Source organism: Ciconia boyciana, chromosome 9, assembly GCF_034638445.1.
Source record: "Ciconia boyciana chromosome 9, ASM3463844v1, whole genome shotgun sequence".
Lineage (NCBI taxonomy): Eukaryota > Metazoa > Chordata > Aves > Ciconiiformes > Ciconiidae > Ciconia > Ciconia boyciana.
In genome coordinates, this window is record NC_132942.1 from 34,291,264 (window position 1) to 34,309,043 (window position 17,780).

At 38.2% G+C, this 17,780-nt stretch overlaps 2 protein-coding genes across 10 annotated transcripts in view; one reads left to right on the top strand and one right to left on the bottom strand.

Moving 5' to 3' along the window:
* The first annotated feature begins 2,778 nt into the window (after nt 1–2,778).
* On the top strand, nt 2,779–7,718 carry PDCD5 (programmed cell death 5). The gene is made up of 6 exons (XM_072872860.1): nt 2,779–2,915; nt 4,116–4,156; nt 5,369–5,430; nt 5,862–5,953; nt 6,193–6,264; nt 6,665–7,718. Exons 1-6 carry the CDS (start codon nt 2,850–2,852, stop codon nt 6,710–6,712), a joined length of 381 nt encoding a protein of 126 aa, XP_072728961.1. The 5' UTR covers nt 2,779–2,849; the 3' UTR covers nt 6,713–7,718.
* A 2,071-nt stretch (nt 7,719–9,789) lies between these two features.
* The window catches only part of ANKRD27 (ankyrin repeat domain 27), a 47,220-nt gene continuing 39,229 nt past the window's right edge, over nt 9,790–17,780 (bottom strand). For 8 of the 9 annotated variants that reach the window (XM_072873709.1, XM_072873716.1, XM_072873713.1 and 5 more), the window contains 6 exons: nt 16,749–16,868; nt 15,985–16,146; nt 14,972–15,080; nt 14,006–14,087; nt 13,363–13,435; nt 9,790–11,537 (listed from right to left, as the gene is read on the bottom strand). In XM_072873709.1, the coding sequence (XP_072729810.1) occupies nt 11,262–11,537; nt 13,363–13,435; nt 14,006–14,087; nt 14,972–15,080; nt 15,985–16,146; nt 16,749–16,868 (822 nt within the window). In that variant the 3' untranslated portion in view covers nt 9,790–11,261. The remainder of the gene's footprint in view (nt 11,538–13,362; nt 13,436–14,005; nt 14,088–14,971; nt 15,081–15,984; nt 16,147–16,748; nt 16,869–17,780) is intronic. The other variant, XM_072873717.1, reaches the window with a different exon arrangement.

Consider the following 17,780-nt stretch of genomic DNA (forward strand, 5'->3'; position numbering starts at 1 on the left):
ATCGATATAAAGGACACACAGGACTCTGTGGACATATCAAATGTGTATAAAACTTTCAGGAATCCGTATTTCTGCATCATAATTAAAAGTCCTGAACAATATAAAGCAACTCAACCGGTATCGAAAAACCTCTATCTATTCTTTCATGTTTTTACATTAAGAGCTGTCCAGTTTGCAGAGGTAATGATACATACCTCTAAGCAGATGAAAAAGAAACTAGGCAGCTGACTAGCCAAAAATGAAATACAACCTAAAACACTGTGCTACATGCCTCCAGATTTTTTTTAATGAACCAAACTCTCCTTTTTTGTTTCCTGAATCTCCTATTGTAATTGACAAGAACTACAATGATACCTTCTCAAAACATAAAAACTCATCAACTGCCAGCTCACTGCTAACAAAATAATTTAAAACAACTTATTAAGACATAACCTTTAAATGTGTGAGCAAACAATATGCAAACATGCAACACAAATATCTATAAAGCTAGATGAAGTATTAGGATTACTGCAGCTTTCTCTGACTGAAGCAAAGCATATGGTGGTATAATGGAGCATGAATTTACAGCAACAGAGATGTACGATATAGATTAAAGCTTCATCTGTGAGAACATACTGCACAGCAAAAAAACCCAACAATTTTTGTGTTTTCTGGTTTACCGCATGGAGCAACAAATACTCTTTTGTAGAACTAGGGCTCCCTCTGCTGCTAACATGGAAGTAAAAACCAAAACCTTCCTTCAAATCCACTGAAAACGTGCTCCTGAAATAGACCCTGATTTTAAATTTATCAAGGTATAAACATGTTTCTCAGGCTATCTGGATGGATGCAAGGTTTTCAGGTAGGACTGATAAGTTCCTGTTATCCATTTGGAGCATGCAGCATGGAAAGCTCCAAAGAAAATTAATTCTACTCCACTAATTGTGTCTGCATTCACTGCAGTTCTTAATTAAAAGTATTAATGAAACAAGCACTTGATACTTTTTGTTACTTTTAAAAACTAGACCAGAAATATTTGGCAATATATCTTTATAGAAACCTCTATTTTTAGGAAGTTGTGGCTTATTTATCCTGGTAGAACAACTTTTGGTGTTCAAGTAATTTCTTTGGTTAAATTAAATCTTAAAGTATGAGTGAAAAACATACAGCCTTTTAATAAGAATGTGTGACTGACCAACATTAAAAGCCAAAATTTGAGATGTCGAAGTTACTCACTTAACATGATTGAAGCTATCAAGTGCCTGTGTTGACAACAGTCACTTTGAATGGATATTAGAATGGCTTTGTACCAAGTCTGATCAAGGCCGGTACCTTTTGTCAGCTTTCTACACTCTTAGATTCCAGAGACAGGGCCAGATCTCATAGCTGAGGGGCAGGAAGCCATATCATTTCACACTTTAGTCCCAATTGCCAACTGTGGATTGAACTTGGAAGCGGTGGTCACAGCACAGTAAGTTATTTCTTGGGGAGTCACAGCTGACAGAGCTTGGGGAAGTATCAGTCAATGTTGCATATGCGGGAAGCTTAACCAAATCCTGCCTTCCCTCTCCTCCCTTTTTTTTTTGAGGAAATCAGAGGACCTATAGGAGACACAGCCAAAGTGCAACCAACCCAAGGTCAGTGGCTATGATAACTGTAGTAGACTTCAATGACAGAGACAAATGGACATACCAAACCAATGCTGTTTCTGTCAGCCTAGTAGCAGCTTACCTGGCATAACCTAACCATTCTGCACCGTGTCCTCACAGAAACGGAGCCAGAGAACAAGCAGGCCTGACCTAGCCTGATTCGGGCTCTTTGTGTCTGCAGCTCTCCAAAAAGGGGCCGTAATTTCCCCCACTTTCTCTTCACAGCATCACTGTTGCTACAGCTACCATCACTGTGTTATCCCACAAGTGTGAGGTCGTTTACCCGGTGTGCAAGACGCCAACATACACACAGGGCAGAGGTATTTTATTTCATGTCTGCGCAGAGATGGGTGCTATGTGGTAGCTCCACAAAGCTAGCACAAAGTTCGGTCATACAGGTACAGTATTTATACAGTCTAGTTATGCATATGCATAAGTAATTACACAAAGCCGTTTTCTATTGGTCTACGTTTCTCTTATTTCAACTTAAAGCTACAGTGCTGCTTTAATATTCTGCGCACGCTCAGAGGTGAGGGGTCTCTGCTTGGGCCGGGGTCTCCAGCTCGAGGGGTGTGACTTTTAGTATTATAATGAGGATGGTTCGCGTGAGGGTGCTTCTTCTCACACTTCTACTAGTTGTTTCAGATGGTTCCCAAAACGTCTTAATTAGCTTACATATTTCTCCAGGATGTGCTTCTCTCCCAAGGACAGTAATTCTTGTTCAGACGTTCCACTTTCCAGCCTGAGTCCCCCTTATCAGCTTTACGTAAGCCTTGGCCTTCCACCAGCCCCTGTTAGACTACGCTGTTAGACTACAACCGCGCTAGAGAAATGAAACTGCACGCAGGCTCACCGACCTGACAGCCCGAGAAATTGCAAGGAGGAGGCAAGCTCATGGACCAGAAGTTTGGGCAACACTACGAACTACCGCATGGAGCAGGGCTGGAGGGAACTGGGCATCAGGGTGGAGGCACCCAAGCCCCAGAGGAGGACTGATACCCACCGGCGTTCTCACTCGGTCCGCCCCTACGGCCCAGGCCGGGCAGGCGGCAGGCGCCTCGAGCGGGAAGCGGCTGCGCCGTGAGGCGAGGCCAGGCCAGGCCCAGAGCCGCCGCGCTCACCCGCTCGGCAGCGCCTTCGACGGTGGATTGGTAGCGCCTGGCGTGGCGGCGCAGGCGCAGTGCGGTGCGGGCGCTGAGGCTGCGCGACCGCCCCGCAGGCATGGCGGACGAGGAGCTGGAGGCGCTGCGGCAGCAGCGGCTGGCCGAGCTGCAGGCCAAGCACGGGGTAAGGCGCGGGGCCGCCCGCCCCGCCGCCGCCTCGGCAGTTGCCCCCGCTCCCTGCCGCCGGGCCGGGGGGAGGCGGGCGCTCGCCGGCTGCGGCAGGGCATGTCCTTCCGCGCCAGCCTCCCTCGGACGTGTGTGGCGGCCGCCTCTCAGGAGCGCAGGAGGGGGAACGGGGGAGAGGAGGGGGCGTGCCTTGAGGAGGCCGCTGAGTGAATAAAGGCTTCGGCTGGAGGCCGGGGGTGAAGCGGGAAGCGGCCCGGCCGTGCCCGGGGCTTCGGCTGGAAGCGTCGCCGACTGCGGCCGCGGTTACTGGCGCCCGGCGCGGCGTAGGGGGGGTGAGGACCGGCCGGGCCCCCACGGCCACCTCCTCTCCTGCTGCAGGAGAAGTCATCGCCTTCAGGGCGCTTTGAGCCTGCCTCCTGCTGCCTGCCTTGGGTGCTCTGGCGGCTGCCTTCGGAGGTTCAGCACATAAGATTTCCTTCCCCCGACCTTTTTCCATGCCAGTCACAATTTTATGGATTCCCATCATCAGTCATTTCTGTCATCTCTGTTTTCAGAGCCGAAGTGTTTCAGTCTTTCTGTTGTTCCTGTGAAGGGGTCTTACATATCTCTGATCAGCCTCATTTCCTCTCTCTGTATGGTTTCCAGTTCTGCTGTCACACTTTGAAATGTTACCTATAAAATTTGAGGTGCAGATTCAACATAAAGTTCTTTTTTTTTCCTCTTTTTTTTGTTATTTGCTTCTGAATAGTCATCTCAGCTGCCTATATTAGTCCCAAAATACCTTGCTAGGATTGTGGTTTCTTCTGTATTGATAAATACAAAGTGTTACATTTAATTCCATTTGTCCTTAGCTTATATAAATGGGTTTAAAAGGATTTGTCTGTATTCTGGACTTTCGGAAAGTTTGTTATCTTAGACCTAACAGGAAGGCCTTTTAATGTCCAAACCTACAACAATCTGTGGATAGATCCAGTAACACTAGTCACCACACTAGTTTGCATTACTGCTTTGTGAGGAAAGCATAGTATGGCATATTTATTTGCTAGGGCAGCAGAATCTTATTTTCAGGATCTCATCCATGGTCAGGCAGGTTTAGCAGGCAGGTTTAGCTTACATTGACTCTGCTGGAATATTTAAACTTACTGTCCTGTGTGGAACGTTTTTGGATGATCATATTTATTCTGATCTCATTCTTTAGGATCCTTCTGGTGATCCATCGCAACAGGAAGCAAAACAGAGGTATAAATGAGAACTGTTGACTTTTGGTCTTAAATTGTTTTGAACCTTTTACTTCTTGAGTATTTAATTTCTTTGGAATACTCACCTGAATTTTTTTTGTCGTTGGAAGAACCACCAACAAAGAAGCTGAAACATCGAAGATTTAATCCAAGGATAGCTAAAATCTGATTTTTATCCACACTGGGATCAGTGTGGCTCCCAGGCTGTGACTATATTGGATGATCTACATACAACAGAGCTGTCAGGCAGTCTGAATCCTGACTGGGGTGGGAGGGCGTGGAGGAAAACAGCAGTAGCAGCTCATTTTTACTTTGGGACTCAGTTGAGTGCAATAACCTCATGACCCTTAGTGATATAATAGGATGTTTTTGGGAAGCATCATCATTCCCACTGTCATCTGCTTCTGGAACTCAGAAACCTTGGCTTTTCAGGGTTAGTGAGAGTTGGTCATAAGAAAATCTTGAAGGCTAGCAGAACTCTTCCCAAACTGGAGTTTTGTCCAAGTGATGAGTTTGGGTTTGGCTCTGTTAGTGCAATGGGAACATGCTTTCCTAGTTGAGCTGATTTTCTGGGACATGTATTGCAGTTAAAAATATGAAACAAAATTACTCATGTCAGAGCTTAGTGCAGAAACAGTGTTTGGTATTTGCACTAAGTAGAAAATTGAAAATAAATGTTTAAAGAGCTAGACTTTGCACAGAGTCAAAGTTTGTATTAACTGAAATGCATAAACTAAAATTCCAGTTTTGCAAATACTTAGTCAAATACTGTAAGTATATGAAGACTTACTGAAAAATTCTAAATAAATAATGAGGTTTGGCTCTGGCTTGCAATTGCATGGACTATTCCTTATGCCTGCTCTACCATACACTGCCTTTGGTGGAATTCCCCATGGAACTGAATGCAGAATCTTTACAGCGGGTAGCATGGCTTTTGTCTTTAAGATGTAATAATAAACAGTAATAAGGTGTAAGTACTAAACTCCATCTTGATTTCTTGGAAGATGTTGTCAGCTATGTAACTTTTTCAATGTATGTAGAGCTACTCATGACAGAAAATGCTATAAAAGAAATGTAAATGTAAGGTTTGAAGGGACCTCAAGAAGTCAGTCACATGAATCGAAAATGTACTATAGTTTGTTGTTCTGTTGCTGCATGTTATTTTAGGGATTTGAAATCCCACTTCTAATGCATGGTTAATTTTCCATTACAGGGAAGCAGAGATAAGAAATACTATTTTAGCTCAAGTTCTTGATCAAGCAGCTCGTGCAAGATGTAAGTATCCAAGTAACTTTCTAATAAAAAATTCTCATTTGGTGTACTTCAGTGCTGCTCAAATCAAGCACATGTGCTTGTATAGAGGCCAGACAAGAAAAATGTTGATGGGAAGAGAAAACTATTAAAGCTTTTCAGTTGGTGGTATCAGTGATTGGAGGGGTTAACTGACATCTGAATGACGTTAATAAAAAAATTTTTTAAATTAATAGTAGGAATTGTAGTGAGAGTCAAAATTAGTTAATCTAGTTAGGAACAAATATATCTTGTATCTATTTTATAGAAATGAAAATGCCTTTTTCAATTTATTTCATGACCGTAGCATGAAGAAGACAGTTTCATAGGGACATTTGTCACTTTTTAGTTAGTAGCATTTAAAGGTATTTGAGTATGTTTTAAAACAAAATGAACAGAGCCTGTTTTTGTTGCAGTAAGCAATTTAGCACTTGTGAAACCAGACAAAGCAAAAGCAGTAGAGAATTATCTTATACAGATGGCAAGATTTGGACAGCTAGCTGGAAAGGTGAGTTATGTTTTTTTAATCCTTTCTTGCATATACTTACTTTCAAACCTAATTCACTCAAAAAAAAAATGTTTTTAATATCTGTTCATTAAATAACTGAAAAAGGTAATTGAGAGCTTCTAAATACTATTGTATAATTCCATCAAACACCTTTTATAAGAAGGGAAAGTGTGATTCAGTTGTTTGATACTAAGCATCTCTTAGAATGTGTTTATATGGCTTTTCTTTTGCTTTCCTAGGTATCGGAACAAGGTTTGATAGAAATACTTGAAAAAGTGAGTCAGCAAACAGAAAAGAAAACAACAGTAAAGGTAAGTTTCATTTCCTAAATGCCATTTTAATTTGTTATAAAATAGAGCATAAAAAATGCATGTACTGGACCATTTTAGTTCAGGGTGGAACTTAACTTTGTGTTTATCACCTCTCTTACCTACACTGCTAAGTACTGGGACTAAATCATAGCAGCCCTTATCACTAGTATAATTTGCAGATATTGGCACTGGGATATGAGTGTTCTGTTGTGAGACAGGCTACCCTGTGTCTGTCCTGTACCATTATGCCAGCTGGGGACTTGGAGGTGTGGGTTGTGATGGGGTGAATGTTCTGCTCCCATGTAATGTATTCATTGTCAAATGCGTTGAGTTTGAAAGGCTTGCTCAATATTGGATTTACTGTGACCCTTCTATTTTCACTTCATGTATTTCATTTTAGTTCAACAGAAGGAAAGTATTGGATTCTGATGAAGAGGATGATTATTAATACTACTGTAAGACTGTCTGCCAAACAAAAGGCCTGGAAAAAGGCAAGATACTGTTACCAGGCAGAATGCAAGATCTGAAAATGTTTACGCTTCTTTACTTTTTTTTTTTTTAATAAAAAGGCCAACAGATGAACTTGTCTTGTAAAATAAACCTGAGAAGGGGATTTTGTAACTTAAATTTTTGTAGTATAAGAGACCTGAGCAGTGTGGGGTTCCCCACTGCTTTGTTAGCATGAACATTTTGTTGCCCCTTACTCAGTGTGTAAGCTATGCTTTCAGCAACTGCACACACTTAACTTGCTGCTATTGGAGATACCATAACATGAGAGCCCCTCTCTCTAGGAGTTTAAAGACTTACCTCCAGGCTCTAAATCATAGAAGTGTTAGAAACAAGATTTCCTGAGCCCCTGAAGGAAGCCTATCCAGCAGCTCACTGGCTCTCAAGTCCTTACTGGAAATTTATAAAATAAAGTGAAGGTATCAAAGTAGTGTTTGGATCAGAGGACTTCATATCAGGCAGTCTGTGTAAAGAAATTGTAACCAGCATACAATTGGACTGCTCCCCTATGAAATAACCAAGCTATCTCAAAAAAAGCAAGTTAACTGTGTAATACAGCACTGTTCAGACACCTGGTATCGTATATTCTTAAAACTACCTCCATTTTTATCAAATGGCTGGAGTGTTTCTTACCTTGAAAAAAAGACCGTTTTCCTAAACTTTCTGCAACTCCTGCATGCATGAAGTAAAACTGAACTTGTGCTATACATTTATTCAAAAATATGGTTATGGAAATATGTAGGATAAATACTGTAACATGCTGATAAACACTCTACCACCACAAAACTGTTTTCTGACATAATTTAACAGGAACACGTGTGATCCCAACTGCAGTGTTTTTTGGAAGAGAATAAAATTGTTTAAAGTGAGCACTAGTGGGTGTTTTTCATGTTGTGTGAATGTGGTTAAAAGGTATTAAAAGAGTTGTTATTTTTGTTTCATTTGGACTAGACTGGACATTTTGCTTGTCTATGTAATTAGTATTCCTTAACTTTAGTAATATCATGGGTGTATGCTAAATTTCTTTAGATTAATGACTCTTAACCAGTGTGAAGAGTTTCAAGCCAAGGTGTGGTGATAAATGGCTTACAAGTTTTCCCGTTAGGGCTACAGCTACATCCTAAGCATCCATTCTTCACATTCCCATTCCTAAGTTTATCAAATTCTACTGATAACAACATAAGCTTTATTGTCTTGCTGTTCTTCTGAAACGGCTGTTCCAGAATCTCAGTTGTCAAAATGAAGTAATGCTTTGGATTTATTTTAACTTAACAACCTTTTGGAGATTAAACTAGACTGTACAGTAACATGCTTTGCAGACAAATCGTAAGTGTCATGAAGTTCTCATCAGTCTATCTGCACTACTGATTGCTAGGGGAAGCTTCCAGGGATACTCCTTCAAATCCTATTCCAGTTTAGCCTTTGATCATCATATCTTTGAATATTAAGGTATTTTTTAATTACAAGCTTGGTTAAGCATGTCAAAGGAAACTTGCAAGCTATTTCATTTACCTAAATAATTCATTAGTGATTACCTTTCTATCATTTATAGTGGAACTTTGGCATTTAAGTGCTTTTTTTTAAACATACACTGTACATGCAAAATGCCTGGAAATAAGGCATTTATTTTATCCTGGACTGAATAATGAATAAAACTGAAGCATGGCTCGATCACTTAAATAGCCTCAGGTTCACAAGGACAACTGTTCTGGTACTGTAATAGAATAGAAAACTCAGGTTAATTCTAATAAATTAGTACTTTTTCTATAAAACTCTAAAGAAAAAAATATATTCTCCTGTTAGATGTCCTAAAATACAGATTTTGTTGGAAAATACAGTAGGCAATATGCACCAAGTCTGCATTAAGTTGCCTTAGTAAGCTATGACACTTTTTTTCTTGCAGATTTTCTATTTCACTTGGGGGGGGTGGGGGGAGTTTTTCAAAGGCAAGCGCTACTTTAACACTTGGCCAATTCTTGAATTTTAAGAGTAAAATTAACCAATAATTATATAACCATTCATATCGAGGCTGAAACTTGGGAGTGTTGCAGCTGTTTCATCTCTTGCATAGAATACAACAAAATACTTTATGCTTAAAATAAAACAGTATTGAGCAAGTTGTTTTCCATAACCTGTTGGTAAAAATTTGGTTTTGATAGAAAAAAAGCGAGTAACTAAATTCAGAGTTCACATCCTCTGATATTTATCTCTAACCCTTTTCAAAGTTGTTTAATAAGCTATCTTAAAACCTGTTTCCAAAGCTATTCAACCACACTATGTTTATTATTAAGGATCAAGAAAAAAGACTTGATACTGAACTTGGCGTCATTGTGCTAACTCATGTTCGGTAGTTACAGCAGCATATTCTGTACTTACACTCTGTAGCATAGTATCACCAGTATTAAAAAGCTAATGAACTGATTTTTCTCATCCATATTGTCAAGAAGTCTTAAGACAAGAATCATTTGGTTAAATGCATAGTGTAAATTAAAACACAAGCAAAATCCTCACTGTGTAGTTTGGAAATCAGATCTATGAAAGTTTACTTGTATCTTAAAACTTTGTAAGTAATATCTAGGTTATTTTTGCTACACGTAAGGATAAGTGACTTTATAGTGTCATCTTTATAGTGTCACAAGAAAAAAAACAAGTTCATATCTCTTTTCTTTTAGTCTTTTGGGTTGTAATAGCTGAACATCCATCCTACTTTTTTTTTTTAAATGGGAACGTAGAGCTAGAGAAGGAAGTTATGTGAAAACATTCAGTTTCACTAACAATGCTATATTGTACACCTCTATGCCTTAAATTCAAAACCACACAACCTAATAATAGGAATCCATGAATGCAGGAGGGAAGGAGGTCATATTGAACTTAAGAGTAAATTCCAACAGACCCCTCAATTTACACAAAGACTCAAGGTGAAGTCTTCAAATGCCTACAAAAACAAAAGCAAGGAAATCTGTGTAAAAGACTCAATGCTTTGAAAAACGCACTCAAAGAAAACAGCATTTTCAAGAGTTATTTTACTAGTTTTTTCTTTCCATCATTTGGCACAAATCCAAGGCACATTAGAAAATCAGATGAACTCATAAATTATTAGAAAAATAAACACATAACCCTCATCTCCAAATGTCCATACGTGCACTTACTGCACATTTTACCTCTTAGATTAAAAAGTTATTTGAAAAAATCACCAGCATGTCTTCCAGCTTTGTACTTTGCCAGGCAGTTTACTAATACCACAGTTAAAAGAAATAGAATTATTCATACAAATAGTTTATGAAATAAAATGCAAGCTGGATGTGATAAGCCAAGAATAAAAAATACTGCACTTAGAAACCTGGCTTGTGCTATTTACACATTCTCCTACCATAACCGAAACAGTAGAAAATGAAGTCCAAATCTAAGCAGCCATCTCAGAGTTCCTTGCGAACTTTCAATTCTTCAGTGATCACCTCTAGGAATGGGGTAATATTTGTCCTATTCCAACAAATGCTTACTGACGTGAGAAATACCTTTCATAACTGGAATTTCACTTTTTTAAAGAGCAATCTGGAGCAGGCTTCTAAGCAGCAGTTTTGTCTGCAGATGTTGCCCAGGTTCAGAATCATGAATATTTGAGCATTTTTGCATTACTTGCTTTAGAGGAAGGAAAAAAAGCCCAAACCCAACTTAAGAACAATTTTGTGCATCCTTTTACATGCTTGCTTCTGCATTTTTTTTTAATTAGGCTGTGAACAGTGAGTCCAAAGTTTAGCTTTGTCAAGGGCTCTCTACTTTTTCTCAGTATCTTGGCTCCTGTGTAAGAGCTTGATCTTGCAGATCCAATCCAGGGGAGCATTGCAAAGAAATTAGCAAGGATTACATCCCTTCACATTAATAGCATGTATAAATTTCTAATGTGGTGTCACAGATGTTATGGACTATTGTTTTCCCAGCTACTGAAATATACAGAAATATATACTGTAATGGTTTGTAATATTACAATAAAAATAGAGACATTTTAATTACCTCTGGCAATAAATACCTTGTTATCCAATATATCTTTATATATATAAATATATATATATTTATATATACTTATCCAATGTAGTGAATAAAAACTGAAAATGCAAAAATTATTCAAAGACTTTTAAAAACAAAGTGGGTGGCTGAAAAATACAATACAGGGTTTGGTTTGGTTTACTGTTACGTATAATATTTTAGTAAGTGCTAAGTAGAATAGGAAGGTAATTTTGCTGTCTACATCTCGGTACGTCCCTGTTTGTTGAGATCAGTAATGATCTGGCTGTGTAGTTACCTCCAACATAAACAGAGGATTCAGTCTTCAAAAGCGCTAGGAATATTCTGTTTCCGCTGAAGAGTCATCCTTGTATTCTGTTCTGAAGGCAGGCTTGCAAGCGTCACTGAATTCTTTGATACAGTGAAGGGTTATTGAAATTAACACCACCTAGTTCCTCAGCTTTTGACATCAAATTCGCCCTTCCTTGTCAGTGTTTTGAAAGCAAGTCATCACAGCAGTCTCTTGATTGTGAAATACTTGGATTTCTAGGGCTGGATAAACTATTATCGCTGACATTCTCTGCTGGAAGTGGCACATTAACAGTGTGTCTTCGGTGCATTAATTTACTCCTGTGAGGAACTTCTATCATGTCATCGTGTTTCACAAACTCACCACTGCATCCTGTGTCAATAATCTTAACTTTGCTTTGGTCCAGCGTTTCAACAGATTTTAACTTGGTTTTATCAAAGCTTTTAATAGCTAACTGTGAGGACAGAAAAATGGTACGTTAAAAGCATTGTCTATTTTCTTCATTACAAAGAAGTAAAATGAATATAGTGTTCCTTGAATATAATTATCACATTAATTTCATGGTATTCTTTACACTGAGAACACAGCCAAGGATTAAAAATATCATAGTTTGTAGGACAGTAATTATATGTGGTCTACATATGAGAAAACAAGAAGAGGCCAACCTGCCCCAGGCTGCACATTTATCAGTACCAGAACTGAAAAGATAATGAAGGCATTCCAAAACTTATTTTCACTGCACTATCCCAGTATCATCCTAACTCTAAAACACCTTTTGTAATGCAAGTCTCAAGGTACTTGAAATTAACAGCCATTTCTTTTACCATTAAGAAACGCGTAAGTAGTAACACAGACAGGCTCAACCAGGCACTGCGGAAGGCAAAGGCAAAAACTCTCTGCTTCCACATCTTATCTGTCAGGGAAGAGACACACACCCTACCCTCCCCACCCCCCTTAAAGACTCTTTTTGGTCATTCCAACTATTCTTATCTTCCATTTCCATATCTGCTCCTGATTTTTCCTTTTCAGAGTGGGTGGCTCTCCTTGATTACTGGCCACTCTGCAAATGTTAAAATAACTAAGAGAAAAAAGAGAATCCAAGCATGCTAATGACAGATTTTCTAAGATAAGAACTAAAGGCAGACATTAATTATGATACCCTTTTACTGAAATAACAACAACAATCTTGAAAATGTTTCAGATGGAGATTACACAAGTTTAAACCCACTAACAATTCAGAGCTGTATAACCTGTTAATTCACAAACCCATGAGAGTCGCACATGGTTAAAGTGCTATATATCAAGGTCAGTTTAGGTTCTTGACACCTGCTGTACTTGCATGACATACTGCCTTCAGCAATCCACAATTATAAAATCTAAATCCCGCGTTTAATTAGTGGGATATTATCATTAATACGAGAAAGAATTAATAAAATATTAGTTTTATAGCATTAATTTGGCATTCTCAAGGCTCTTTGCAAATGTTAAATCTCATAAGGGCTCTATGAAATAGGACAGTATTCCATTTTCTAGATGGAGATGAGTGGCAGAGTCTGCATTTCCAAGGCTTTGTCAATCTAATAATGGGCAGCTACTGAACTATCCTGGTAGAAAACTGTTTTCTTTTGAATAGGTTAGTTTTTCTCTTGATTTAATATGCTGAAATGGCTCAGCAGAAGGTCCAATGAGAGTCAAAGCCAGTGTAAAGGAGTAAGAGGGAGCCATGCTCTGGGTGGAGGGCAGCATCCAACAGTCAGATTGGCGTAGGGTGCCATGGTACCCCCAACCACAGATGATTACATACATTTGTGTCACAGCTGACAACCCAACATGCAGTTTGCTATCACCCTTGCAAACAAGCTCCTCCTACAAGCAGACTTATGCAACCCCCAATTTTAATCTACTGAAAAATTTCTCTCTTGTAAATAGCATCTCTGCTTGGCTACAGCTCTGATAAGCTGTAGGAGTTTTTCAAGCCTTGGTATAACCTAGATTTTGCTAGACATGACACAGAAAACAATACAGAGATGAAGCCTGCCATAAGAGGCTTAAGAGGTTTAAAAGTAAGAATAAGATGTTTAAGAGGTGTTATAGAAGCACGATTGAAGTTTGAACAATGATGAAACAGTAACGATTTAGCAAACAGGTCAGAACTTTTGGGATTCACTGACTACCACTAGTAAAAAAACTTTCTTGTTATATGTATCTATATTAATAGCAGACAAAACAAACAGATTTGCTGTATTACACAAATAATTCAAGCAAGTGTTTCCACTTACCTGATGCAATAACTGATAGTCAAAGTTAGGGACACTTTTATCTCTTGTTATTGTTCTCCGTAAATGTTTTGCTCTAAAGAATATTTTAAAGAAATTAAATTTAACTACGTCAGTCTTTCCACAAAAGTCCGATCACAGAATACACACAAGGTGGCACTATCTCAACATCGAAAGGCTGCTATCTGACACATTCTCAAAATGACAACCTACTAGTATTTCCTGTATTTTATCACAGAATATACATTAACGTTTAAAAAGATCACAGGCAAAGCCCAACCACTGACTGAAGCACTAAGGTAATATTTTTAAAGCAGTCTGGCTCTGAAATTCTTAATTTATGGTACACCGAGTATTAGTGCAAAAGCAATTTTAAATACATTTGCAAGTACTCCTTCGCCAGCCGGCTTTTCCCTCCTGCTGCACAGCACGTCCCTGTTGTTCACCACCAATGAGTATGTCATGCCTAGAACATCTGTCTGGTGATATGAATGTGCATGCCTCGGAGGATTAACATCTACTGTCAAATTAGTCATATTTGATGTGTAACAATGCTTGACCCACTTTTGGGCTTTATTAACAGCTGTATTTCTTGTTCGCTTATGGGAAACGATAAACGTACTTCTGAGGAAGCTTCTATGCTTACTTGTTAAATCTGTTAATTGATTGGACCAGTTGAAGTTGTCTGCTTATGGGATCATCGGCTTTCTCACATGGCTTAGAATTCACTAGGGGTTTAAAAGAACAGGCAGCTAAAATTACAACTGAGTCACACTTAAGAATTAAAAAAAAAACACAGTTCTGAATGAAAAGTGGTATCTACTGCCATTAGATTTAAAATTTTACAGTAAAACTATAATAGTAATAACTTGAATCAGAGTCGCAATTTATCTTTGGAAATTTTAAAGCATTTTAAGTCACAGGAGTAAGCATTCTTCATTAGATTAGCATGACTGGCCAAGCTTCTGAAGAGACCATGTAATTCTGGACTTCGAGGCCCTTAATTCCAATTTTTACAAACCTGAATTACTTAACGCACAGATGCTATACTACCTCTTCATTAATATTACCTACTCATGTCTTCTATTGTTCTTTTAGAACTATTCTCATAATATTTGAAAGGACTATATCAATCTTTGGCACCAGCATACTGTGATTAATTTTGGTTTTATATTAATGAAACATTCACAATCTTTCCTAGGGAAGCAGGCAAGAGTTATTTTGAAAAGCATAACTAAAACTCATGGATGCTGAAATGGGCACTCCTGCTCCTCATCTTCCCTAATGCCTGCTCATGCAGCCTCACTGTCTTCTTTCCACAGTTCTGGTGGCAGCAGGTCCTTTACTATGCTGAGTTGTCTAGCTCAAAAAAACAAAACTTGTTACACCCCTTGCCCCAGGTTAGTGAAAACTGAGTTTGCAGCAATGTCATGAATAGAATACAAAGTCTGATGCATTTATTATAGTATTTTAGGTGTTACCTGTAATAAATATGCAAAATAGTTGTCTGTTCTTTAATTATATGTAAATCAATGATATAAAATATTTGACGTAGTTGCACATGAATTCCTAAATCCCTTTTTATTCATACCAGTGGAAATATGACATGTACCTTTTTTTCTTATCTTGATAGTAGCATGCTGCTGACACTCCTTTTCTCTCTCTGCTGATGTAGGTACATAGCTTGGTGCTGTTTCCAGCAACTTAATGATACTTGAATTCTTAATTTTAAAAGTTTCCATTTTCACCATTATTAAAGAAAAAGAAAAACATCAGTACAATTTAGGATTCTAGTCTATGCAGAGTGTGTTAATTGCTGCCAAAATGAATGTAACGCACACAAAAATACCTCATTATAAATACAAACTTTAAATTGTATCATTTTGAGTAGGGACAAAACCAGTGTTCCACAAGTCACACTGTACTGGCGTGATGACTTTGTAGTCTTGACCTATTATTTTAACTGTATTATTTATCGTTAAGCTAATTTCAGTTTAAATGGTAAGACACATACTAAAGTTGATTCAGTACAGAATTTTGTGGTCATTATGCTACATCTCAGAGGCTATTTAAGCACATAAAGATAGGGACCATGCATCAAATAATTTAAAGAGTGAAATAATTCTTTATAATTTAATATTATGTATTATGTTATTGCTATTAATAAAGGGGAAGATCAGAGTTATCGATGACAAGATAAAAGGTATCATAAGGCATGAAGGGCAAAAGATGCTGGGTGGAACAAGGAAAATTGCTAGCAGTGTAACTGATTAGTGAAAGTTGTTCATTCTCTTACTTTCAACATTTCTTGGGCTCTCTCTGCCATTACTAGCATAGATTTTAATGTTATTTTCATTCACGTATGTGCTTTCATTGTTTCTAGACTCAACCTTTTTGTCTAGGATAACTTATTTTAGAAACACAACAGGTCTCATATACCACAGGTATCATACTGTAAGTTGTACAATAAACAGGCATCTTAGTCTTTAGACCACGCATAATTGTTAAATACAGAAATCTTGGCAAATATTGTTGTGACAAACAGTTGTATTTGTTTTCTTTCCTACATTATGCATATGGAACTTCAGGAAAATCTAACCTTAGAAATGAGCTTTCTGCACTCACCGGCTCAGCACAGTCTGCAGGGGTACAGTTCCTTTCGTTCCTTATGTGCGTCATTGCACCATTCTGAAGTAGCAAGTCTACCAGGGCTTCATTCTTTCCTATCACGGCCTCGTGCAGTGCTGTATTTCCTTTGGCATTAGAAAGGTTAACAGAAGCTCCATGCTAGACAGCAAGATAAAATTGAAGTTATAAGGACAGAGTAGCATGAAATGGAGATAGCACACTACTATTCTGTTTTACTCTCCTTTTATTTTCAACCTATGAATGAGAACAACGCAACAGAAGCCTTGTAGCTGTATACAAACACAGAAAGCATATGCTAGCAATCACCAGTTCAACAATAAGCCACCTGATCTTATTATTTCCTCCTCTTTCATAGCCACAATATCATGGATCAGCTCACTTCATTTTTGTATCTATCTACTACATATTCCAAGTTTGAGATATTAAAAAATAATAATAAAAAAAATCACAAAACCCACAAAAACCCCTATGCAATAGAATAATAAGCAAGAAAATCTAACACCTGCCACAAAAAGTTCCATAAAAATAGCTAGCTATAACAACAGCAAACTAATATTTATCTAATAAAAAACCACAAAGTGAAGGGATTGAAAGGAGTGAGATAACAAATACTCTTATTTTTTCCCCGAGTAGTTTTGACAGAGAAATGCATAACTAAAAATACTGATCCTGCATACTGGATAAGCACAGATATCATGTAAGAATTACTATGCTGAACATTCTGTTTTCAGTGATCTTACCTGTAACAACAAGGCAGTAGTCTCATACTGACCATTCAAGCATGCATAAATTAAAGGAGTATTTCCATATATATCCTTTTTATTTTGTTTAGCATTGTAATCCATCAAACACTTTACCACCTATTGAAAGAAATAACAACTCTTAAATTAAAGATACCAGCTAACCATAATCGTACAGTGAAAGCCCCCCCTCCTTTTTTTTTAAACTTTTTTTGAAATCTAGAATGAAAGAGACGGAAGAAAAAAGGATGGAGAAAACAAGTCTCATCTTTGCCAAACAGATGATAATCACAAGCATCCCCTCCTATCGTACTAACTTCATATTTTACCACACACTTTTAAAAAAAACCTTAAGCAACTGAAAGAAAGGCCAAAAAATAAAACTCGAGGTATGTGAAAAACATACATAATCAATAACTTAACAAAACATCAAAACCATACCACCACAGCAACAGTATCCTTTCCCCCTTTCCAAACTCATCAGAACACTTGGAAGGAGTTCTTTATGTTGTAAATACCCCATGAACTAACCTTCATTAACCTACAAGTTTGAGTTGTATTCTTTTTCCTCTTGCTTCCCTAGTGCTTTGTTTACCCATCATCTTCACAATTCTCTCATTTTTTTTTTCTTCTTGCAGTCCTCAGCTCCTTATTCTTAAAACCCTAGTTTTCCACTTTTCTGCATATTCCCATTTGCCTGTCTGCACCTGCTTTTTCATGATTGTTATTTTTCCCCTCTCACTTACTCTCCCCTCCTGTATTAATATCCTCCCCTCACTAGCTCATGCTTCTCCTTCACTGCTTATGCTTCCCTAACTTGAAGTCAGGGATGAGGTTTTCTGCTTACCCTCAGAGCTCCACTTGGCTCATAATCTACTTAAATGAGTTGAAGATACAGTAAATATTTAATACTGTGGCTATTGAAGATACCAAGCCCATTGCATCAACAGATGTACACATAACCTCCCTGAACAGGGACAGAGAGAAAATACATAGGAAGATTCAGCTGCACAAGGTATTTTTAAAGTGTTT

Coding starts and splice junctions, on each gene's coding strand:
- PDCD5 (XM_072872860.1), top strand. CDS start 2,850: ATGGCGGACGAGGAGCTGGAGGCGCTGCGGCAGCAGCGGCTGGCCGAG. Junction 4,157..5,368: donor CAACAGGAAGCAAAACAGAG/GTATAAATGAGA, acceptor TTTCCATTACAG/GGAAGCAGAGATAAGAAATA. Junction 5,954..6,192: donor TTGGACAGCTAGCTGGAAAG/GTGAGTTATGTT, acceptor TTGCTTTCCTAG/GTATCGGAACAAGGTTTGAT.